This window comes from Podarcis erhardii (assembly GCF_964252035.2).
Source record: "Podarcis erhardii genome assembly, chromosome: 2".
NCBI classification, from domain to species: Eukaryota; Metazoa; Chordata; class Lepidosauria; order Squamata; family Lacertidae; genus Podarcis; species Podarcis erhardii.
The window spans coordinates 64101954-64128278 of NC_138498.1; the positions used below are offsets into that span (position 1 = coordinate 64101954).

The following is a 26325-nucleotide window of genomic DNA, read 5'->3' on the forward strand; positions in this document are numbered from 1 at the left end:
GGTTCCCTCAGTTTTGTCATTCACAAATAACATGGAGAAATGGGAAGACTGTTTGGTTCATCCCCCTCCTGTACCGGTTCCGTGATGAAAATCTTGCCTGCTCACCAAACTTAAATGTATTGCTTATTAATACATGTTTTTCTTTTCCTAATGGGACTAAGAGCAACCGGAGAGGGCATTTTCACTTTGAAAATGGCATGGAAAAAGGGTTAACCCCTGCCACCAGCACTGATATGGATCCCACTCATCCCTGTACAGCTACCATTTGCCAAAATTTAGAAAACCCATTCATGGATCTCTGTTTTCTGGTCTGGTTGGGTCCCAAGAACTTATTTTCCCCCAAGGCTGCCTTATTCCATTTCATGAAGCCTCTTAAATGTATTTTTGCTTTGAAGCTCAAAAAGGGATCCATTTCAGCTACCTGGTCACTTTATGCACATCTGCGAGCTTTTTTTCCATGGCATGGTATAGTATTTCCATTGCAAGATTTCAGAAGTGGTCCCTGGAGAATTCAGTTGACTCCCATCTCATATTCCAGAAGTTTCCCCTGAGAAAGATCCTGCTGCTACCCACAGTCTCACAGGATAGGCTTCTAGGTCTTATTAAAAGGGCCCACCATGAACGTTTCAGATTTGTTAGGGGCCAAACTGGTGCTCTTGTTGTTCAGACCACTCCTTGACCTTGTGATCCTTGATTCCTCAACTGTTCCTGGGAACCTGCAAGACTCCCATGACTCATTGACAGGTCTTGGCCAACCAGCTGAGCATAACCCGAGGGTTGGGATTGCAATTTCCAACAAAGAGGTTCTGGTTGAGAGAGGGAATCACTTTCACTGTTGTCACGATGAAAACTGGTGAACTACATGGTTAACACAGTTAGAAATTACAGTTTCAGCAAATATCCATCCCGTAGATGGACTATGATAGTAATATCCACAGTAAGTGGGATCGGAAGAAGGCACATACACCCACTATTTGGGATCTCTGCTGTAAAAGGGACCACAGAAACTTAAAAACATACCATTCCTGTTGCTAGAGGCCCCTTGCTGAGCTGCTGCTAGCACTGATTATGTAATGTTTATTTACAGCTCTATTGAGTAGGGAACAAATGTTAAGGATTCTCATATTGTGTGGTCATTTTCATTAACCTTAAAGCAGGGCTTGGTACAGCAGCCTGCACTAAAAATATCAGAACTCTGTATCAAGATGATCCAGATTCTTTGTGGGTATGTTTGTTCACACACATACACACTCCAGAGTCTGTGCCAAGAAAGGCTGAACATTGTACACACATCACACAAATATACTAGCTTTGATATATTTGCACCCTATGTGTATGATGGTGATGGCAGTCTTGAGGAAGGACAAGAAGCTACACAGAGCAGTGAAACCTCACCCTCGACTACTCCACCCCTTCACAAACATCCTTCCTCCCAGAGCTTCCGATATTTCCCCAGACATTGCTCACATGCTTTTACCTACCTTTGCGGCCAATAATAGAAACTTGCTTTTGAAACCAAATGCTGCATGAGCTTGCGCAGCATGAATAATACTCGGTTGCCGAAACACTGAGTTTGCCTAAGGCATATTATGGGATTATCCTGCCCATTTGGGGGTTGCAATATTTATGGTTGAATTGGGCTGCTGAAGCACTCACCTTCCCCACCAGATGGGGATAGCTGAATAAGAAGCTTTTTCACAGCCCTTTTTCTCCTCAGTTTGACAGTGCTGAAGAGAGCCGTGCCTGCCAAAACATATTTGTGTAGGAGGTGGAAAGTTAACTTTAGTATTCCTTTTGGAAGGGGGCGTATTCATCCCTTTCATCAAATAAAATGCAAAATGAGTATGCAATAACCTATATCATGGGGAGAGCTTGATACAGGTTTTTTTCTACTGTTCTCTGAAAGGAAATTACTGCATTACTGTTAAATGATCAAAAAGCTGGCAGTTCCTGGTTTCAGAGGTCATGTTGCATGATACTGGAAGCATACAGAATCTTACAGGGTAGGTTCTGTACTTCTGAGTCCAGGAGACTAGAAATTGCAGAGTGCAAAATGTTACGTCTGGGAGATATATTGATATATTGCCCAGGACCAATATGAGGAGTAAACTGCGAAGTCGGCTTCACTCAAGAGTTCCTTCCTCCGGTGGGCGCTGCTAACAGAGGGACTCAGGAGGGGTGGTGGTTTCACCAGTGATATATCACTGAGTGAAACTGCCATCCCACTCTGCCCTCATATGGGTGGGGGCTATGTGAAACTGCTCAGCTGAGGAAGTGCGGGTGCCACTACCCGCAGTGAGTACCTGTAGTTAAAGGACCCCTGATGCGCCACTCGCACAGAGGCTGTCTCAGCTGGGGGGAGGTGTTTCCTTCCCCCAGCTGAGTGGTGCAAACAAGCTGCATTGTCCTAGCCCAGGGGTCTGCAACCTTTAAGACAAAAAGAGCCACTTGGACTGAAGAAGAAAAAACTGGGAGCCGCAAAACCATTGCGACATTTAAAATAGTGGGGAGTGTCGGGGCACACAATGCGCCTCCTCCCCTCACTTGTATCCGCCCCGGAGCCGCGGCAAAGGTGTAAAAGAGCCACATGCAGCTCCAGAGCCGTGGGTTGCTGACCCCTGTCCTAGCCCAACCCCGTGGTCAGAGGTCAATGCATCTTGTTTTTTCAACTGCCATGTTTGGTTGGTGATACACTGTGATCTTGAAAAGTTGATATCTCCCAGCCTTAGTACACATGCAGACTTCCAAATTTGGTTCTAGGAAGAACTTCCTGACAGTAAGAGCTGTTTGACAGTGGAATTTGCTGCCAAGGAGTGTGGTGGAGACTCCTTCTTTGGAGGTCTTTAAGCAGAGGCTTGACAACCATATGTCAGGAGTGCTCTGATGGTGTTTCCTGCTTGGCAGGGGGTTGGACTTGATGGCCCTTGTGGTCTCTTCCAACTCTACGATTCTATGAAATCCAATAGAGATTGCTGGATGTTCACACCCATTGAGATGTAAGCCACATTTAGATATCTAAACATAGCCTTTAGATGCCTACCTAATACGTACCAGGACTTTCCAGGTGCCTACCAGGGCCTAAGTAAATATGACATAATGCACAAAATTAATGCATTCACTCTTGTGGGATTACCAGTCTCATATACGGTAACCAACATGCCTGCATCTAATTAATGCAAGAAGAGGCTGAGACCATAGAGTAAGCTGTCCTGCCAGGGTTAGCTCGTTTTGGGGGGGGACTAGAGACAAGCTTTGTTCCCTTCCAGTCTATCAGGGATGCTCAGTGTGTGAAGCGCATGGCTGTAACAAGGCACTCTTGAGTTCATATACTTTATTAAGAATTTAAGAACTTTCAGGACTGTAACTAAGCCAAGTTTTACTGCCTGTGCAACATTTCCAACTGATGTACGGAAAATCACATGAACCTGACCTTTGAAGAGTTTGTAAGTGAACCGTTTTTTAATTGAACAAATGTGTGATCATTTTTCTACGCTGGGGGAAGAGGGAAACTTTGGAAAGAAACTTTTTAAATGGACACTTTTGGAACTCCCAAGGGCACATATTTCAAAGGTCTAACAGCCTATATATCCATGCTTTACTATACTATACATATTTAATTTAAATCTCTGCTAGGGTTCTCTCACCAAGGAGTTATTTCCCCAAACTTGGATCTTGACATCCAGGAGGTCTCCTTTTATACCTAGTTTTTTCCTTGCCGCTAACACTCGTGACATCTTTTTCCCTTGCTAAAATGGAATGTGCAGGTGAAGATGTATAGATCAGAGCAGTGTAGTCAGAGAGGAAATCCAACCCTTCCCCTTCACAACTTTTGCCATGGGCCCTAATCCAATTCACTTCTTTAAAGCTGCTATTAAAACACATTGACATTCATAATGACTTCAGCCATCACATCCAGAATAAGCTCTCTATCTGTGCTTTTGGGGGACATTAGTGTTTGTACCAATGGCACTGTATGCCATGCAGTACAGCACAATATATACCTAAGGCTGATGTGGCATAACTACTTTTATTTTGGTCAAAGTTCTGTGTGATGGAAGACACAGAGCAAAGCTCTGACATGCTATACTCCAGTGCACGTGTGAATCAGTCCATAATGATCTTACAGCATGAGGAGGGAGATATCAGTTGTTCCTTTCAGGCTTTCTTAAACCTTGAGGGTTTAAACAAGAAGGCTGGGTTGAAAGCTTTCAGATAGCCAGCACAGTGCTTTAAAGTACCAACAATCAAGCCTTCCAAGCACAATATCACGTGGTGTCACAATGATGACATATGGGCACACCCACCCACCTGCAAATTTGGCCTGCCAGGGGCTGGTGTGATAACTATCTGGCTCACTGACCAGAAAAAGTTCCCTACCCCTGATAGAAGTCTACCCTCTCTGCACACATATGCAGAAAGCTTGGGACCTTGCATCCCAATAAAATCAGCCTTATTCTGCTGTTGATATAACTATTTTGTGGATTGGGCTCTTCGGCTAGAGAATTTTGTTTCAGAGCTCCTTGTTTTGTGTCTGCTGTGCACAGCACAATGCCTTGTGGGCCACTTGTGAAGCAACTATTGAAGTTTGTTTGCATGTCAGGATGGGCAAACATGTCAATTTTGGTTTTTCTCAGTTACTTGTTTTTCCAATCTTAACTTCATTTCTTATGTTAATCAGTTTGGGTGGGGGTTGTTCTTGTTTTAAAAAGCTCTCCTGAAAATACACCAGTATTTCAGTGGAAATTCTCCTAACATACACATTTTTGCTGTATGTAAAATTTTCCCAGATTGTGTGTATTTCCCCTTAATATACAATTTTTTGCAAAGCGTTTTTGTGTTATTTTCAGTAATATATGCATTCATATGCACGCTTTACACTAGTACATGCATTTTTGTACACCTTACTTGGAGAAATTTGTAAAAGCGTGAATTTTGTAAGATTGCAAAATTTCAGTTTGCCTATTCTTTCAGAAAGCGCAAACTAAGTAAGTTCTCCTTTAAATGCAAGCTGAATCAAATTTCTTCACCATCCTTGTAAATTGCTCGGTTTAACCTGTTGTTGGTTTGTTTGAAATACCCATTTGCTATTCTTTAGCTATGGCAAACAAAGAACATCAAAATACAAAGAAATTCACCATGGTAAAAATATCTAAAGCTGAACAGTTGGTTTTAAAGAAACACAGGACAGAAAGCTCTGAGCAAATAAAGAAAGTGGTATCTAAAAGAAAATAAAGACTCAGGGGAATCTCTCTTGGGAATAAGTTGCATGATCAGGTCTCTCCTGTCATTTGCTGCCTCAAAGCAGACAGCAGCAGGCAGGGCTGGAGGCGGTTGACACATGGAACAAGACCTCTGAAGCTGATAAGGCATGAATCAGGCAGGTTAATGGGGAGGAAACTGGCCCTTTAAATTGGTTTTACACTGGGAGGTTCCTTGTTAGAGAAAGACAGATAAGCTCTCCCAACACTGCCGCCTCTTCCTCTTCCTCTTCTTCTTCAGTGGGTGTCCAGCTCACACTTGCAAAAGAACAGCAGACAAATTACTTGTGAGTAAGCACTCCCATCTGCCTGCTCCATTTCAAACTGTGTGTGTGTGTTTGTTTGTTACTCACTCATCAGTAGATTCTCCCCAGTAAGCCTCTTGAAACAGAGCCATTCCTATCTGAGGAGCATGGCAGGAGGGTGGTTTTTTCATGGGGGAGTTCCAGCCTGCTGCTTGAAACTGATGCCTGCCACTCCTCAAGCCAACAGATGCTGCAGGCTTTAAGTCACAAGCAGATATATATATATATATATATACCTGGCGGGCAAAGTTCTGTGAGGTTTATTCAGGTGGGACACAGTAGAATGAGGAGAGCTCTGCCATAGAGGGCAATACAGAGACTAGCAGTTCCAAAACTTGGGGGCCTCCACCCACTTGGTTCTATAAACTCATCCCCAATTCTCCCTCCTTTACCCCTACCCATAGGTGCTGGCTCCCTGGGGCCCTGGGTGCCCGAGCACCCACAAAACTATCCATGAAGGGGGTGGGCATCCACAAATTTCAGTTCCAGGGCCATGCACACCCAGAATTGTGGGGCCAGGCTGGGATTCTTGACCCTATACTATAAAAGCATTATTCAGAACAGATGTTTGGAAGGAATAAAATAAAATTCAAAACAGTTTACAAAGGTATGTTTAGTCAGAAGCCAATTAAAATTACAGTGGTACCTTGAGTTACCTACGCTTCAGGTTACATACGCTTCAGGTTACAGACTCCGCTAACCCAGAAATAGTACCTCAGGTTAAGAACTTTGCTTCAGGATGAGAACAGAAATTGTGCTCTGGCGGCGTGGCAGCAGCGACAGGCCCCATTAGTTAAAGTGGTGCTTCAGGTTAAGAACAGTTTCAGGACCTCCGGAATGAATTAAGTACTGAGTTACCACTGTATTTGGTTTAATTAATTCAGCAAAATTGATGAACTTGATTGAATGATGCCAGCTTTTATTTATCCATTTCATGACCCCCCATCCTCATGCCTCTTGGCATCTTCCTAGGTAATCCCATTCCTCCCCCTTGGGGGGGGGCAATACCACCCACTGGCTTTAGACAATATAACTGGGATCAGTTACAGTGGGATTATTTTTTTAAAATGTTCCATTGTTTTGTCTTTGCTTATAGCAGGAGTTTATTGTATCCATCTTTGTTTGTAACTGAAAATCAGAGATGGAAGAAAAGGAAGAGATATGCTGCAAGAGCCCCAGCTAGCAAGAGTTTGTACACCTGCCTGTGCCTACCACATCTCTTGTCTTGTACTCGACAGATTCTTTTCTGTCTGGGCCCTCTTTGAATATTAGCCTGGTGATGTGACTCTTGATGAAGAAGCAGAGTGAACTCCCAGGTCAGGGAGATTAAGACTGCCATCCCAGAATGTATGGAATTTTTCAGTGAACTTGAGTCATCAAAGAAGCCCCTTTGGGTGTTTTATCATCACTTCTTTAAAAAACAACACAAAGCCAAAAATGAATGAAGCACATATCTTTGAGAAGAAGCAAAATTAACCATTTATTGGGCGACAGTTAAGGGATGTAGTCATCTCAGTACTACAGGGATGACTCAGTAAGAAAAGTCTGTTCTGTTTCTGCCTTAAATTCTATTTATTCATTGACCTAAAATAGGTATGGGGAATCTTTGACCCCCTAGATGTTGCTGGACTACAACTCCCATCATCCCTGGCCATTGGCCAAGTTTGATGGTAGTTGTAGTTCAGCAATATCTGGAGGGACAAAGGTTCCTGACACCTGGCTTAGAGCAACTTCACTGCCATCACTTTATAGAGTTCTTTTCCTTCCTTTCCCATATGGTGCCTGCTCTAATCCACCCCACGTAAATTCTAGCATGTGGATGAAAGACCACAAAGTGATTGCAATGTGCACCCAAACACAACAAAGGAATGGGGAAGCTTTAACTAGAACAACATATTATTTACACTGTGTTATAGCCACAAAGTCAGTAAAGCAGGTATACATGTGTAAAACAATAATACAAAATTAAAATGAGTTGAATAGATATTGACAGGACGATGTTGTTGTTGCTGTTGTTTAATTTTCTATACTGCCCTTCATCCAAAGATCACAGGGTGGTTTATAATATAAAAACACAGAAATACATAGGCCTGAGAGAAGAGGAATGCTTTCGCCAGATGCTTAGATATATGTAACCACAGTTTTAAGTGTAGATCACATTTTTATTCTCCATGTAATAGAATATAACTTAAATCTGAGACTAAAATTTAGAGCCAAACATTATTGACTGTCCATTCATAGTGTAGTATTTGTAATTTGACACTCTTATGCACAATACATCGTATTTCAAGTAAATAATAATAATAATAATAATAATAATAATAATAATAATAATAAAATATTTATACCCCGCCCATCTGGCTGGGCTTCCCCAGTCACTCTGGGCGGCTTCCAACAAAATATTAAAATACAGTAATGCATCAAACATTAAAAGCTTCCCTAAACAGGGCTGTCTTTAGATGTCTTCTAAAAGTCTGGTAGTTGTTGTTCTCTCTGACATCTGCTGGGAGGGCGTTCCACAGGGCAGGTGCCACTACTGAAAAGGCCCTCTGCCTGGTTCCCTGTAACTTGGCTTCTTGCAGTGAGGGAACCACCAGAAGGCCCTCGGCGCTGGACATCAGTGTCCGGGTAGAACGATGGGGGTGGAGACGCTCCTTCAGGTATACTGGGCCGAGGCTGTATGAGAAGAAAGAAGCATTTCTGTAACACTATAGCTCGCTTCTAACCCAGAAATGTATGTGTGTGGCCTAAAAGTACTATGTCCACATTTATAATTTACTTAGGAGACCACTGTAAGCAGATGAAAACATTAGCAGAATTTTAATATCACTTGTAATGTAACAGGTATTATGGTTAATATGGATGAATACAAAATATAGATTATGAAATAATCTGCAGTTGAAAATGTTCGCAATAGGACTCATGGAAGGGGGAAGTTGTGAGACTCAGAAAAATCTCTGTATATGGATATGCATTTGGTATTGCTGTAAACTCATTTTTAGTGCAACAACATCTGGAGGAGCACAGGTTGGCCACGTCTGCACTGGCGGACATCACTTCTGCCTGGTGGCACCCTTTCATGCATCCTCCCTACCTGCTGCAGTCCTGTGTATGGTACCTTACACTGTTCTAGAGACTCTACCAACCCCCAGGACTAGTTTTTAAAGGCCTGCCTGGTGTGGGGAGTCTTGCAGTGAGAAGGGGACAATTGGTGAAAATCAGGGGCCCTGCCTTGCACGTGTGGAAATGCTTTCACTAGTGCAAAGCCACCCTTTGTTATTTAAAATATAACAGTATAGCCACACATCTAAGTAGCCTATGGAAAAGCTGGAGATCCATGTTTTCCTGCAAGAGACAAAGTTTAGAATTTAAATGTTGTGCATTTCTTCCCTTTCAGATTTGTTTGCTCTGAATGCCTGCAGTAGACAAGGAGAATTCCATAAGATGTTCCACTTTGATCATCTTGAGCAGCTAAAGGCCGTAAAGAAGCATCAGAAAGATCAGCTTGATTCCCAGAGAATAATTCACAGCAAAAGGTCTGCAATTCCTCTTTGAAAAGAAGAAGTGCAACACCCACACTTGGTATCCTATTCTCTGTTCCTGCATTCAATATCTTCTTGTTCAGGCTGGGGCAAAGATTAGTGCATTAAAGCATCCTGGCAATTATTTACTCAACCTTCTTTCCTGGACAAGTGTTCAAAATTGTAGAGGTTTATCTTTTTTCCCTTAGAAGGAATCAAAGGCTAGTCCTTGCTACACCCAATCAATGAAGCACTGTCTGAACCCTTCCCAGTAAGAGTGCAGAAAGGGACAAAATGCTAGAGGCGACCTTACGGCAACCTTGTCTCCAACCTCAGTCCAGCTGCGCTGGGACCAGCAAAGCAAAGCAAAATCCATACGGTTTTAAGAAGCCCAAGCCTGACTTGGTTGATGGACATGGCTGCTTGGAAGGCCTGCAAGGAAAGGAGAGAGAAAGCAGTCAAAGATGTCTCCCAGCTGGGAAGAATCGCCCAGCAGAGCCAGCAGAGCAAGAGATAAAAGAGTCAGCAAGAAAGAGTTTCTTGCAGGAATCTTGGAAAGCCAGTGGAGATATGCTACCATTCAAGGGAGATGGCAGTGGGCTGATATCAGGGGGTGAGTGTCCCACGACGAGAGACTCTCCAAGGCCAGCTTTGGACTTGCTCCAGCCTGGGTTTAGCAAAAACGGTGACCCGAGTCAAGAATGGAAAGTGGTGAAAGTGAAGCGAGTCCTTATTTCTCCTGTGGCTGAACCTAGGAAAGCAAGTAAGTGCGGCCCTACTTTTTTCTCCCAGCCCTGATTCTTGTCATGGGAAAGAAAAAAAACACTATACGTTCCATGTGGTCACTGATGGTGCAGCCCTGTGCTCAGTTACTTGCCTATAAATCCCATAAGATTCAGTGCTGCTTCTCCTGAATCACACTGCATGTATGGTTTAGCAGCCAGTACTCGCCCACTCCTGTGAGTATCATTCAGTATTTTTCCGTCATGGTGAGGCTCTTCACCCCTGCTCTCCTTCTCATGTGGGTGTTCTTGCCACACTGCCTAGAGCAGCAAGCTAATCACTTGTGGGAGGGGGACGGGACAACCTCACTCTTTCTTGTGGGTAAGGCAAGTAGCTGCTTGTTTGGCCATTATGAGGCTGAGATGGTGATCATAACTTTCCTAGGATGCAAGATTAGCTGGAAGTAGCTTCCAGTATGACACACACAAAAGGTGCAGATCAGAAGAGATTTTAATGTTTGTGTGGAGATGGGAATTATTTAGCCAGTACTGCACTCACCTGATTAGTCGTTGACAGAGATCAGCTCAGCTGGATCTGAGTTTCCTTTGACTTTTTATTTCTCGATTACTTTAATGATTAATTTTTATTACATTCCGCCACCTTTTGTGCTAGGAGAATATACTGAAAGGCCTGACCAGGCATTACACCAGGTCCACGATAACAGCAGATTTTGCCCCAGCAAAGCAACTGAAAAAGGCTTATAACATGTCATTATGCAGAGAGCGTGTTCTCATGTGCATGTATATAATTTTTCTAAATGTGGTTACTGTACATTTAAAACCTGGGGGGGGGGTGTTAATGTGAGTCTTGCTTCTTCAGGGTGGCAGGAGGGGAAGGCAGGGTGCCTGCTATGGGAACTGGCCCATGGGATTCTGCCACCTGAGGCAGCTGCCTCAGTCCCGGTGGGCCAACCCTGATTGCACTTTACACCTAGCCAAGGGTGCCCATGAAAACTCTATCCTTCAGTTATTCTCTTCCATAGTATGTAGGATCTCTTGCCCCAGGTTTTGATGCTAGCATGCTCTGTGCAGGGTAAAACAGCAGCATAATGTCACGGTCTAGGGGACAATATGGTTGTCTGTCTTAGAATCTCACATAATAATCTTTCATCTTTATAAAGCCACGTATACCGGTATATATCTGTGGATGTTTGTCTAAAAACCTTGCTTTGGTATTCCCATGATTAGACTTGCTGAGTCTCATGAGAACCAATTAGGATTAGAAACTGACGAAACTGTGGCATCTTGAAAAGCTGCCCTTAGCTCAGAATGCGGAGATGGGTGGAGCTTTTTAGCTAATCCAGCATGGCCATTCATATGCTATGATGCCTACCAACAAACCATTTCCAGAAATTGTTGGGTTACTTTAAGAGTCCAGATTGGCAGACATGATGGAACTGCAGTCTATTTCCCAAAGTGAAAAACAATTGTTCCTGGATCCTTTTTTTAAATGACAATTAAATAGCAGAGCTGCTACATAAACCAAAGCTATGACATATATAGAAATTATAGTATATAGAAATTAGACGTATGTGGTGCTTTGCCCTGAAATATAAGGTTTGCCCTGCCAACATTGTTAATGATAAACTTTAAACTGTTTCACCTAGAGTTCTCAAAACTGGCCAGTGATTGGAGATGCTTGGACTTTAAAACTTGACTGATTAGTTTTGTAATGTTTTATAGGGACAACTTGAAAGATATAGCTTATTAGCAACAGCTTATCTGGCGCCTTTGCTGTTTTGACATTCAGCCGTCATAAAGCTAACCAGTATTATAACTGAAAGGCCTATCGTACACAGGATTGTCTACAATGATTGGCATGGCTGTCTGGGATTTTAGACTAGGGTTTCTCCCAGCCTTACCTGGAGATGCCAGGGATCAAACCAGGGACCTCCTGCATGTAAACTAGATTCTCTGCTACCACTGAGCTACAGCCCTTCCTCATGTACAGCTGCCACTTTTGCAATCTGCTTTTGCTTGGCAGGTTTCAGGAAGCCTCTGTGCACCAACCTAATCTATGAATGGGCCCTCACTGTTGCGCAGTTGGAGATATTGGTGATAAGGGTCTTTTTGCCTCGGAGGCAGTGTTTGCACTACTTGAATATGGGTTTATTTATTTACTTGCTTCAACAATTTCTATACCACCTAACACCATAGTTTCTAAGTGGTGTATAATGAAGTTACAAAAAAATGTTACAAAGGATAAAATCAGTTAAAATTAAAAAGTCAGAAAGCCTCGCTTAAAAGGGCTGCTGAAAACTCTTCATGTTGCCTGAAGTTTGATGATGATGATGATGATGATGATGATGATAATTTATTTTTTATTTATACCCCACCCATCTGGCTAGGTTTCCCCAGCCACTCTGGACAGCTCCCAACAGAATTAAAAGCACAATAAACCATCAAACATTAAAAACTTCCCTAAACAGGACTGTCTTCAGATGTCTTCTAAAAGTCAGATAGTTGTTTATTACCTTGACATCTGATAGGGAGGGAGTCTGTCCGAAGGGAGTTGCACAGAATTGGACCCATAAAACTGGCTCTGGGTGGATGCAAGTCATGCATCCAAGCCATGGGGAGACCATAAAGACCTCAGTGATTGGGCAGGGATCTAAGGCATCAAGCATTCCTTAAGGTACCATGGAACCAAGTTACTAAAGGCCTTGTAAATTAATACAAGAGCCTTGCACTTCATCTGGTAGCACATGGGCAGCCAGTGCAAGCTTTTAAGCACCAAGGTTATGTGCTGGCAGTAGTCTGTTCCCATCAAGTCTCGCCACAGCATTTTGCACCAGCTGGAGCTTTCTGGACTAGGCGCAAGGATAAAGCATTTGCAATGATCTACTGTAGTCTTGAGCTTACTGGCGCATGAATTACTGCGGCTGGGCCCCCCAGGTTGCACTGATTTACTGTGCATTTGCCACAGATGTACCACAGAACAGAGACTCTGGAAAGGGAAGAGATAACAATGCAAAGACCAACAAGGAAGTAGTTAATAATAATAATAATAATAATAAATTTATTATTTATACCCAACAAAATATTAAAATACTGTAATACATCAAACATTAAAAGCTTCCCTTAACAGGGCTGCCTTCATATGTCGTCTAAAAGTCTGGTAGTTGTTGTTCTCTTTGAGGGCGTTCCACAGGGCGGGCACCACTACCGAGAAGGCCCTCTGTCTGATTCCCTGTAACTTGGCTTCTTGCAGTGGGGGAACTGCCAGAAGGCCCTCAGTGCTGGACCTCAGTGTCCGGGTAGAACGATGGGGATGGAGACGCTCCTTCAGATATACTGGACCGAGGCCTTGGATGAGAGGAAAGACTGGTGGACAGTGCAAGTGGGGAGAAAGGGTAAGAGCCAGGGGTAGAGAAGACATCAAGGTAACCTTCGCCCACCTCACCAGGTGCAGAGGTTTTGGACTACAACTTCCATCAGCCCCAGCCACCACAGCTGGCTGGAGCTGATGGGAGTCATAGTGATGGATCTTAACGTTCTAGGGAAAAAAAGGAGGGGGATAGTAGACAAACTGAACATGAACTGAAGGTGCCGTCTGCATTATATTAGAAAGATGTTAGGGATTTCACAGTTGATATTTGACTTGGGGAAGGCTGGTATAGGAAGGCAAAGACAGGTGCATTTAAACGTATTTGGTTTCACAATTCACTCAAAAAAATATTCTTGAAATATATCCTCAAAACGGTTGGGGAAAGCTACAATTTCATGCACATTAAAATATCCCAGTACCAGAGATGTCTGCAGATGGGACATTTCTACATTTCTGCCTCAGAATAAGGCATATGTGGGCTCCCAAAGATTGAGTTACTGCCACAATAGTGTGAACTCTGCAATTTGGTACACAGGTGGACTTAAACAGCATAGTTTCTTGAAAAATCTGAAAAACAGCCATTTTTTAGTTGTCTCCGATGTATCATCTCCTCCCCCTGCATCCCCCGAAATCTGTTCCGAAGCATTCCCCCATCCCCAGGCTGATGTTGAGGGTGTGTGGGGAGCCGGAGGGCCCAGGAGAGGAACAGGGTGCTACACTGTCTGCATGGAAGCCCCCTTGCGTCAGCAGAGCTTGCAGTATCAGATATGACCCTTTGCCCCTTATCCTCCAAAGACATGGGGCATGAACGTTACCTCTCAGTAGAGGCCAGCACAGTGCAAATCATTCCTCACCTGGGATTCCTCATCCCTGGGACTTCTGTTCATTCATTCAGAGAGGATGGAGAACATATAAATAGAAATATAGAGGGTCACATTGCCTTGGTTACCTGTTGGCGACATTGGAGCCAACTCCTAGGGGCTGAGATCCCTTTGCCCCCCCCCATAAAATATTTGAGGGGGCTGCCCCCCGAAGTTGATGGGCATTGTGCATGCCCCACATCTTGTGGTCGATTATGCGGGGGTGGGGTGGGTTATTGGCCCTCCTCCCAATATTTTATTCAAGTTGGCATCCCTAATTGGGGGCTGCATGCCTATAGCGGGCAGAGCACCCCCCTCCCCCACATTTTCCTCCCACCTTGTCACCTGCATGAAACTGAGGCCGAGGGCCATTTTCAGCTGCCCTCCGGTCCCCTCCTCCTAGGATCAGCTTCGGATCGAGGAGGGGCATGCCTGGATTTCCAGTAGCCGCCCGGAGGACCGAGCGGAGGAGCAACTGTTTTGATCTCTGCGCTTGCACAACGCCTAAGCTGCGTTTGCTACTATTAGGTACGACTCCTATTCACCTTTTAGGGAACTGACAAGTTGTTGTTTTTTAAAAAAAAAGGCAAGGGGGCGGATAATGCTGCAGGAAACCAAAAGGGCTATATATCTGATGGGGAGAAATTTGTGTGATGAGTTAAAAAGAAAAAAAAGAAGTGCGCGTGGAGATCGGGGGTGGGAAGGAGCGAGCGAGCGTTGAAATAAATAAATAAAAAGCGAGAGCACCTCGGCAGGCACTAAGCTTGCGAGTCCCAGTGAGTCAGCCGGGCTGAGGCCAGCGCACTCCCTCCGGCTCTCTGGCTGCCACCGCTGCACACGCAGCCAGAGCGTGTGGGGCAAAGTCAAGTCCCCGGCTGGCCCATCCTTGCTCGCCGTGGGGAGTCCGAGAAGGGGTTTGGGGTGGCGGCGGCTCTCCACCTCTTTCCCCTTTTGACAGACACGGCCAGTTGCTGCGAAAAGCCGGGTCACCCGATCTCCCTTTCGGAGGAGCCCAGGGAGCCGCCGCCGCCAGCAGGCAAACAAACACAGAGCTGCTGTGCAAAAAAAAAGAAACCCCGGCAGCGGGAGAGAGCGGCTGGCGGAGGAGGCGCCTGGAGGAGAGCGAGGAGCCGGGCGAGCGGCAAAGCGGGGAGTCGCGGGGTCCGGAGCGGAGGTAAGAGGCGGGGGCGTGGAAGGCGGAGGGGCTGCGGGGGAGCGGCGGGCAGAAAGGAAAGTGAAAGCGGCGCCTGCCCTCCTCGCCTCCAGCCGGATGGGCTCTCATGCTGAGCAGCGGGCGAGCTGAAAGGAGGGCCGGATGGGTGGCTACTAGCCGCGGGGCTGGGAGTTGAGGGGCGTGCCAAGGCGACCTGCCCCACGAGGCCCCAGGTAAAACCTCTCCCCCCCCCCCACGCCCACAAGCGAAACCTCCTGGGATCCCCACCCGGTGCGCTTGTTTGGTTGCGCTACTTGTTGCTCGCGGAGGGCGAGTCGAGGGGCAGCTGATGTCACTTCTTTGGCCGGCTTGCGGTGTTGGCGTCTCCCTGCTCGCTCGCTCGCAAGAAGTCCCTCGGAGTCCAGCGATTGCCGCCCAGCTTCCCAGCTGTTGCCAGAGAGGGATCCGATCGCCTCCGGCTGCGACCTCAGCAAACTCTTGGGGGTTGTTTTCCCTGGGGAAGAGCTGCCACGCGCGTCGGGGCGCATATTGGGTGGGGATGGTGCTTTTGGATAAGTCTAAGGACAGCCGCTCTTGGAGGGGAAGCGTCCCTTAAGGGTCTTCCCCATCCGTAAGACTTAACCTCTGGTATAAGGCATCGATCAGTATATAAACACCCGCAGGATGACGGACTTGCTGGGTGACTGCTGCTTTTCCCTCTGCTTCTTTCCCAACGTTTGCACTTTCTGTGGGTTGAGGGGGTTTACTGCATGTCCACCCCCCCCCCATGCATTGATTTGGAGAATCCGATTCCCCCGTGCAGGGCAACGATGATGCCCGCAGCCTTGCTGGTGTCACCAGTAGCTGGCATGGCAGAATAGAGGAATTGCAATGGTCAGCAGCAGCAGGTGTTGGGAATGGCATTTGGGAGGGATGGAGGGAAAAGGCCCTTTCCCAGTACCTCTATTCCAGGTAGTGCTTTTCACACCTTCGGGAGTTGCACTAACAGAGAGTGCATTGGGAGCTCCCATGATGTAGGGATGACCTCATTCCAAAGGCACGTGGGTCTCTTTGGCTGCTTGGGCTGAAAATGCAGTGAGGTCCTTCTTTTTCTCAATTCGGATCGAGGCTGGTTTTGGGAGGAAATGCATCAAAAGGCACTATTTCATAAGAAATGGCAGGAGAGACATGGACTGTGGCTAATGTTGTGTGGTGGGAGAGCACTGGATGGGAGTGTAGACACAGCCTTTAATTATACATTTGGCCTCTAGCCTCTGCAGACCTTCTTCATGTGGTGGTCTAAAAGCAATGGGTTGACTTGCAAATTTGTATATTGTGGTGCCTGAAAGCAGAGGCGGGAGGAGAACAATGAAGAGAATCCTGTGGGATGTGATGGAGCTGAACATCTTCCATATTTTGGTCATCAGGTCTTGCATCATGTTATTCACTCTCCCCTCTCAGCTCAGCCTGTCATTCAGGGTTAGTTTTGCCCTTGAAACCCAACAAGCAGAAAGGAGGGAGTATAAATAGAAATTATAAGTCAGTAAAAATAATCTGCCAACCGGAGAGCACTTTTGGGGGATGAGTCCATTCACAGCCATGTCGTCCTTTGCTCAGAGCCTGGGTCTTTGGGCATTGCAGCCAAAGCGTTCTATGCATCAGGGATCCAGATCCACCATGCATATTTTTAGGCTACTTAAGCTACCTGTCACTTTACTTATTTATTTATTGCATATGTATATCCCCCATCTTTCCTCCAAGGAGTTCAAGGTGACATAGATGGCTTTTCCCTTCTCCATTTTATCTTCACAACTGTTGGGGAGGGTTGGTGACTGGCCCAAGGTGAGCATCATGGTTGGTCCTAGTCTATCACTCTAGTCACCGCACTAAAAATACCCAAGGAGAAGAATACTTCTGAGCCACCTCTATGGTGTCTCTTTCTCTGTGTCTAGCCAACAATTCTCCTGCCAATGCTAAATCAGGTGAAACCTCTTGAGAGATGTGGGCAAGACCTTGCACAAAGCCACAGAAAGTTTAGTTGCTGTAGCTGTCCCTCCCACTAGGCTGCCACACAACGCTGGGCAAGTCACCTTGCTTTTCTATTTGCCAGTAATTTTCAAACTTTCTACATTTAAAAAGAACCATTTAAAAATGGACTTTCTTTCTGAGATGAGAAAACCCCGAATGTCTGCACAGGGTACCCCTCTGTGTTAGAGAAGAGTCTGACGCATGCTGGAAGGAGCACTGAACAGGCCACTGGGTGTCATCAATGCTGTTATTTTTTGCCCTGATTCAAAACTATATCCTCCACATCACTTAGCCAATCTGCATAAAGCCCTGCATATACTCAGAACATACTTTAGAATGTACCCAGTAGTGTTGCTGTAATTGTGAAATACAGGAAAAGATTGTCATTGGTCAACGTGGGCTTCTTAGTAATGTAGGGACATGAGAAACTGCCTTAAACTGAGTCAGACTAATGGCTCCATCTAACTCAGAATTGTCTACATTGACTGGCAGTGGGTGTCCTGGATTTCGGGCCCTGGGTCAATCTCAGCCCTAACTGGCGGTACCAGGAACTGAACCCGGGAACATCTGCATGCAAGGCAGATGCTCTGCCACTGCGCTGTGGGCCTTCTCATTGAGGGACCTCTCATAAGCAACCAAGGACTCCCCTGAACACAGTTTAGAAACCACTGCTTTGTTCTATAGTAAAAAAATTCAATGTCCTTTTTCTGAGGAATTTTTATAATACTCCGGGGCTTGGGGTCTCAAAACTGCCTGAACAATCAAATGTCTCACCCATCACATTGACTCAAGGTTCCACCTGCATTGTCCAGTCAGGTCTTGAGTGATAGGAATTTAGAAGATAGCTTTCTAGAATTTGGAAGCTGGAAGGATGTTTGTGCGAAGGATTTTGTGAGTGCTCAGTCTCATCCCTGAGCAATGAGCAGGTTGAACACTCATACTTACAGCTACAAAGAGTACACGTGGATGTTTATGACACAATAAATGTGCTAGTCATTAGTCTTTATGGTGCCACTGGATTCTATGGTTCTGGAGCGGATATTTTGCTACAGCCAACTAGTAGCACTAATCTCCCAAAGTGTGAGCCCAGCAGCTTTCTTCCTTGAGTGAAGTAGCAAATGCTGCACCCACAAGTCAAGATACATGGTACCCAAGGCCACGCAAGTTATTTTGCCACCCGAGGCAGAAAAATCAGAAAGCATATCCTTTCCATGTCAGTAATGTGGCAATAACTGAATAGCTAGCAATTTGCTGCCCTTTCACGAATGATCCCCCAAACCAGCTGCCTAAGCTGACTGTCTCACTTTGCTCAATGGTGGGGCCAGCCCAGCTTGACTTCAGCAATTCAACCAAAGTAGAGTATGCCACACAGGCAAGACCACAGTGGAAGCAGTGGTGAGTCTGTTGCCGATTTGTATTATATACAACAAGTCCCCTAGTAGGGCAAAGAATTGGCAGGTGTAATGCATGATTTACAAAAATGAGAACTAGACAGAGATCGATGGAGGATTTTTTTCCCCCAAAACTAGGATGATTCTTGGTGGGTACAGGTTTCAGCTTTTTGAGCAGCTTCAAATGCTGATGAGTTCAGTTTTCTAGAATTCTCCAGTCATTGGGATCTGGCATTCCTTTAAACTCATATTCAGACATGACAAAATTAGCCCAGGGCTACTCTCTCAATAACTACAGATCTGCTCTGGCATTGGAAAATTGCTGAGTGACTATTCAGGGCAAAAGGGTCACCCTGTGATTGCAAAGGAGTCATCATGAAGTCAGCCTAGAATACCAGTGTATTTCGCAAATGATAGTTGTCTTTGGCTGATTTTGTGGTGGTGCCATGTGTGAGCTTCAGTGACATGCATAGACTGGACTGGATCTTCCTTGGGAAACAAATGCCATCTCCAACATGGTGCCCAGGAGATCTGAGCCGAGTTGTCAGTGATGATCTATACCCTTTCAGATTCTTTTCTCATCATCTATGGTTTGTGTTGCTGTATGTCAAATGGACTCTCTTTGTTGATCCTCTCACTAGGCGTCAGGCCAGGCACAATCCACTGGCAAATTTTATTTTATCTCAGATTGCAGTTATGGCTTCACTAAAGTGTGTATTTTCATCACAAGAGTCCCAGCTAACAGGGTCTGTGAATGGTTTTTATCCATGTGCTGTTTTTTCAATGGTGGAGATGGTACGAACCATTCCCCAGGAGGAATTCAGTGTTGCACTATTATGATCCTTCCATCAAAGCAAACATTCCTGATTGCCAGATGGAACCATCTCCCTTCTCCTCATCCGCCCCCCATGCATTGTTCTGGGGGTTCTCCTGACACCCCCCACCCTGAGCTGATTTGGATAAGGAGAGAGGGAAAAACCCTGCTGTGCTAGCAGGATTCATTGTGCTGTCTCCCACTTAGCAGAACTGTTTAGTTGAGTCCTGCCCCAGCCTCCAATATGCTGTGTTGGGGAAAATTTGCTTTCAGAGATAATAGCTCCACAGCTTCCATGGCTTCTTGGATATTCCACAAGGGATAAGGCAACTGTCCTTTAAAGACCTTTCAAGTAGAGCAACATTCCATAAGAACATTTATCTGAATAACAGTAGCTTTTTGATGAGAGAAGCAATGGAAGTTTATGACTTCCTTGGAACTCTTTATTTGGAACAGAATGCTCTGGGAGGAAGTTTTTTGTGGGTTTGCAGATTCTTAGGAAATGACAAACTTAAGTTCAACCTTTGCCAGATAGGTATATGTATCACCAGGCTGCTTCCAGCGGACGATACCATCTTCTGAGCTCGTGGTCTAGTGGAGACGTCCGTTCTACTCCTTTAAGAATGAACAGATGAGAGCAAGTCACACTTCTTCAGTTTGAAAGGAATTCAGACTAGGCTTTGTTACCTGGACCTGTGATGCTGTGAGATGTGCTGGCTGCAGGGTTGTGCTTTGAGAACAACAAGATGGCAGCAGATCTCAAGGAGAAGCACCCTAAAACTTCTGCCCTCTAACCCAGGCTTCACAAACCTGGTGCCCTCCAGTCACTGTTGGATTACAGCTGCTGGGCTGGCAAAGGCTGCTCTGACTCTCATTGTTTACTGTTCACAACATGCCATTAAAAATAGGTTCAAAATCACAGGTTGTAGTGGTATTGCCTAGTGCTGGGAGGTTGAATAACCTTAGGACATCGCTTGTGTTTTAGTGTAATCTGCAGAAGTTCACATCCATTGTGTTGCTCTGTTACTGTTAACTTTTTAATATGCTTACAATATATATTTCAAATAATCTCCAAAAGGATCTGCCCAGTTTTGGGCAGCCGCCATCATTTACTTGGAATGTGATACCTACCAGCAATATCTAGAGACCATTTGTTTTTGAGGTTCTTCTGTACTAGTTATAAGAGTGAGGCATTATATTTCATCTGTGCATCAGCCAGGGTTGCCAGGCTGCAAGCTGGTGAGCCTACCTTTCGCTGTCGATAAAGGTATGTTTTCCAGCAGATGCAATGGTAGACATTGTAGCTGCTATGCTGCTAACTGCTCTAGGATAAAGTTGTGTGCTACTCATTTGAGCAGATGGGACAGTATGGCAAGGGATGCCACCAAGAAGTAGCAAAGTGGAAAGGGCAGGGGTGGCAATTACTTCCACTCTATTAACATTGCAATTGATAAAAGTAACTGTGGGTTCTCTAGATTGCTGCTTAGTAGCTTTCATATATCAGCTACATGCAGAAATTGCAGAGAGAGAGAGAGAGAGAGAGAGAGGAGGGAAGAAAGGAAGGGCAACATTTTCCTTTCCTGGTCATACAGGGCACTATTTATTCTACCTTGGGCCATTTATGTTCGTGTATGTAGGCCTTGGGTCATTGCTGAGCTGCTGGCACGTGTGGCAGTACTTACACCTGCTAAGGCTCACCTTAAAAGAAGCAGTTCTTTGCCCCCACTGTTCTATCTCCCACACTCCCACAGGAAGAGCATGGCAATGCGAGGACTACTTTTTGAGAGCTTTACACAATGATACAAGTTCTCTGAATACCTTCTCCATCACAAGTCAATGCGCATCAAGGGAAAAGTCTTCCCACCAGGGTCAATGAGTGTGCAACATCCTCAGAGGAATCAGGGTTCCTGTTTCACTTGGACCAGATGGATCTGCAAGCCCTGTGTTATGCAGAGCTTTGATGTGTGGGAGCAAAAGTCTGAAATTTCATAGGCGGACAAGCAAATGCGTATGTTGCCTTACATGGGGGATGGGGGGGAATATCCCACACAGCTGTTGCTAAGGCAAAGAACCAGTCAGTTGTCTTGCCAAGAAACCTGTCTTTATTTCTTTATTGTCAAAAACTGGAAGCATTTGAAGGAAAATGCAATGTTTTCCTTCTCTGGTTATATATAGGATGCTACATTATGTATTTAAATTATTTATCTTAAATCACTACATGGGATGAATATATGTGTGTTTGTTTGTGCACATTCACACACGTGCGCACACACATGCATACACACACACACACACACCCCAGGTCTTGGGGTCATTTCTTGTAGGCCTGCCACTGCCCATGAAACAAAGAAAGGAAGAAAGTCTCACCTGCAAAGGGATTGCTCAGCTGACTCAATCCACCCCTGCCTGGCTCATTTTTCCTCACCACTGAAGTTGACAAACCCTACCATAAGCTCATTCAGCCACACTGGATAACATTCCTAACATAATAGACCTAGCCTGAACAAAGCCGTAACTCACACCAGATACAGTCATGTTGCTACCGGAATGGAATCCAGACAATAATCTTGCCTGGCATTGTCTGGTGGTGAGTACCTTTTACCAAAGGCTCGGTAGAAAACATTGTTAGAACGAGGGGGAGACAATAACCCTGCCAGCTCCACCTCATTTTCTTTTAACCCTCACAATATCTTGGAATGAAAACAAGGAGGCCAGAATCCAGCAGGAAGAAAGAAGTGTGCTTAGACCTGTGGACTTCAGCTCTTTGCTTGATGATGGGCCCAGTATATTAAGCGAGAATGTTTCTTTCTCCTCCTTCTGCACATGTGGATCCATCTGGATGGTGCTAAATTTCCTTGAGTCCATCAGACAGTGCCTCTGCATTCTTTAATCTCTGGTTTCTGGGATTAGCTGGGGAGCTTAAAACAGGGTTTTCGAAAAGCATTTTTTGAAATGATATACTTTATTTTGATTCCATGTAGCTCATGGGTTATTTTTAGCTTTGTAGATCCTCTGGGCATCTGAGCAGTTCTTTCTCTTACTATGTGAAAGAGGGTAAAAAGCTTTGATGAGAAATATATAGCCAACCGCTATGAACTATCTGGTACCTCTCATTGTCTGTTTCTAGCTAGCTATTGAAATCCCTCAAAGAATAAAAAAGAACAAATAAAACACTTATAGCAACAAAGCAGATAAAAACTGCAGCCAATATTTTGTTTTTGAGTTAGCTGATAAACATTAAAGCTGGAGGACTTCTTTTAAAAATAAATCCTATGACTGTTAAACAATTGTCTTTGGGATTGATGATGGTGCAGTAATGTATCCAATAACTGGGTGAAATTCTAATTGCCTTTAGTTTTTTAGGAGCTGGGTCAGTGACCTTAGTGGTACATGGTTTTTCAAGGAGGCAGTTTTAGATATTTTACCAGGTGAGGAAATAAGTGACTGAGAGAGATCTAATTACCAACCATTTTCATGTTCCTGTTGTTCATTCAAGGCTTCAGTCCTATGCTTCCATGGATGCAAATCCCCATTTCCAAGTTAGCATCTTTAGGATCAGGCTGTGCAAGTGTTAGCCCAATATGCAGCCATTCAGCCCGCTAAATCATTTTACTCCAGAGGATGAGATCCAGTGTAGTGTGAATGGGTGTCTGCTCATGCAACAGTGCTTCTCCTTCCTGCCCTACCCCTTACCTGCATTGCAGGGGGGTTGGTCTAGATGGCTCTTAGGATCCCTTCTAGCTCTATGAGTCTATAATTCCATGACCCCTGCACATGCCCCAAATCTGCTGTGGATGGTTGGGAGACATTCTGGAACTGGTTCTGGGGAGTTGGGGGAGAAGGTAATCTAGAAGTCCTTTGCAGAAGCAGATTTCCATTGTGCAAGCAGTCTCCCACAATTGGATCTAACCCATGGTTGGTTTCCTTTGTTTGAAAAACCGTCACTATACACACACTCACTGCAATTCTTCTAACATTCATGAAGCGATCACGTTGCTGTTATAGTAGTATTATATTAATAACATAGTGCTAACGCAATCAGTTGTTCCCTGAAAAAGTTATTGGCTGTACAAATCAGAGTAGAACTCCAAAAACAAAACTTGAATTATGCATGAAGTAATATGAAGTAGACCTTCCAAAGGCAGCAAATTCCAGATGGGGCATTTTACCACTCCTAACTCTATATGTGTAATGATTGCATTACTATGAATCACCCTGGACTCAATTTCTGATCAAGGGCCTTATGCAAATACTTTGAGCAACCCCTCCCAGTGGCATTAAAGGGATAAAGAGAGGTGGACTTCCCCCTTTTGAGTACAAAAATATGTCAGGCTGGCACTAGAGCATTGCTGCAGCTGGCCAAGTCCACGGGTTGTTTTTGGTGGGCACAGTAGATAATATAGGATAAGCAGCTCTGAGTTCAGAAGTGCTATATCTTTGCTGTTCTGCCTGCACTGTCAGAGGCAGTGCTCCTTTATATATGAGTTTCTGGGAACTGGAATCATAGTATAATATAATTACAGAGTTGGAACTGACCCTGAGGATCATCTAGTTATTAGGCTTTGGGGAATAGGATCCCCCTACGGTGGCAGCAAAGAAGCAGAGAAAAAAGAAGAGTTCTTGCCAATTAGTTTATTCAATAATTACAGCGAGAGACAAAGGAATGCGGTCTCTCTCTCTATCATGGTGTTGCTCTAATTAAAGTCCCACCCCTGTACATCTCCCCTATTAGATGTCACTCCTGCACCCACTAATCTGAGCTTTCTGCTTCTGACCTCTCTGTTCTAATACCCTCAATGCCATCCTGGTTCTGGGAGGGGATAGGGGGTCAGGAATGCTTTCCAAGGACACTAAGTCTGTCAGCTGTCCCTCCCCTGGTGCTTCTTCTTCTTCTTCCTGCTGTTCCTCTCCCAATATTTCCCAGCTTCTCCTCTCTGCAGCCTCTGAACTATGCCCTTCTGCAAACCACTGTTCTAAATCTATACTATCCTCCTTTTCTCAGAAAGGTTCAGGAAAAGGGGGGGCGACCCCCACCATTCCTCCTCAGTCCAGCCCCTGACACTAGTCCAACCCAAGTGTTGTTGCAGTCAGGTCCTGCTCGCATGCTTCCCATTGGAACTCTGAGAAGAGGATGCTGGACTAGACGGGCCTTCAGTCTGGTCAAGCAAGTCACTTCTTACATTCTTAATTCAGGAGGTCAAGTGTAATGATTTTTTTTTACATTCCTTCCCATCCTAGAATTTTTTTTATTTTCACCAACACTGTCTCTTATCTTTGGCACTCAGCTTCTGATGAAAGGGGTGGAAGTCCTTGCCACATAACGGATTGACTTTGACAGCATGGAAAGAAAATGTGAAGCTTTGAGTTTCAGGGATGTTACTGGAAGTCATGACCATGACATTTAGAAATCCAGGGAGCTTGTCAAGTGACAAATGCGCAGGAATAAATTCCAGTGGCTCTCAAACAGCTCTGGGCCTGTCACCATTTTTACTGAATGCTCTCTCAACGTACCGCCGGAGAGGCTGTGCAGGCAACTAATTTCCCCCTTGTTTTTCAACTTTCACTTTTTAATCCACAATGGGTTGCATTGGCTTATATATTTAAAAGTATCAGGTGGATTTGATAGGGTGGCTCGACACACTTGTGACCAGTTTGTTGAGCGGAGCGGGCAGTTTCAGACTCACTCAGTATGGATGCATGTTAAATCACTGGCAGTGCAACCCTAAGCATATTTACTTAGAAGTGAAGCCCACCATCTTCAGCCATTACAATTTTTGATCCATTGAAGGGGCACAGGGGACAGAAAGCACACAGACGTTGGAGGCAATTAACCATCCCTCTGTCATTATGTTCCAATTCTCTGATCAAGCATAGCGCACACCCAGCTAAAGTGTGGATAAAATAGTAGCCTCCGAGAACAAGACTGGGGCAGGGCAGGGAGATTAAAGTTTGGAGGTGGGGGGAATGAGATTGGGTTGTTGTGTGGATTTGGCCACCACTGTAGAAAAGTAAACAGCAGCAAAGCACTTTGGGTAAGTCTGCAGCAGCTTATTTTGGCATGATTTCCCAACAGAAATAGCATGAAGACCTTGAGGGTTCTGCCACAGTCTGTTTACTGACGCTGATTATTGCTCCGCTTTCAGGTCTCTTGGTACATTATTCAGAAGGTACTAACCTTTTTGCGGTTAGTGTGGACAAATACGCTGCGATGTCAACCCCTTCCCCTCCCAATCCTGGCAATCGTCCAGCCGGTCTGTTCCATTATTCCCCTTATCTCTTTCATTCTCTCTTTTACTTTCTTTTGTTGATTTTATGCTTAGCCACTCTTTTTTCAGGGTACTAAGAGGCAGTACTTTCCTGACTCTGTGTAACCCTGGCTGCTAAACAATCCTATGGCGAACTCTCAGGGTGCTCCCCCTTTCCATGCCATATCACTGACTTTAACTTGATAACTAAGGCTCCAATCCTAACTCCAATAACCTGGGAGTAAGCCTCCTTCAGCTCAGTAGAATATCTGAGTTAACATGGTTAGGGCTGTAAGGCTCTGCTTTTAGAAACAGGTTGACTCTACTCTTGCCATAAAACTCTAGAGTGCACTAAATTTTAGTGACTAAAACATTCCCGCGTCGACCTTGATCCTATGCATTTTCTTCTCTGATGTTATTTCTCTTGTGCTCAGTTGCAGTGCTCCAGTGAGTAAACATGGACAGGATTGCAGCCTTAAACGGATCTAGCAGTTATCCCCTCCCACAGGCAACCTGGGAACTGTAGGTGCAAAAGAGGATAGGGAAAATCTGTTTAAGAAGATAGAGAAAACCCTCAACACTACTGATAAACTATGATTCCAAGGATTGTTTCAGAGCAGGAGTTGCAAACCCTTAGTCC

The 26325-nt window shown here is 44.9% G+C and overlaps 1 protein-coding gene across 5 annotated transcripts in view; it reads left to right on the plus strand.

Moving 5' to 3' along the window:
• Positions 1-26325, plus strand: part of SYNPO (synaptopodin) — a 79236-nt gene that overhangs the window by 10678 nt on the left and 42233 nt on the right. Inside the window, exons 2-3 of one of the 5 annotated variants that reach the window (XM_081851370.1) lie at positions 8961-9145; positions 9294-9847. In XM_081851370.1, the coding sequence (XP_081707496.1) occupies positions 9379-9847 (469 nt within the window). In that variant the 5' untranslated portion in view covers positions 8961-9145; positions 9294-9378. The other 4 variants (XM_081851371.1, XM_081851372.1, XM_081851373.1 and 1 more) reach the window with 4 other exon arrangements.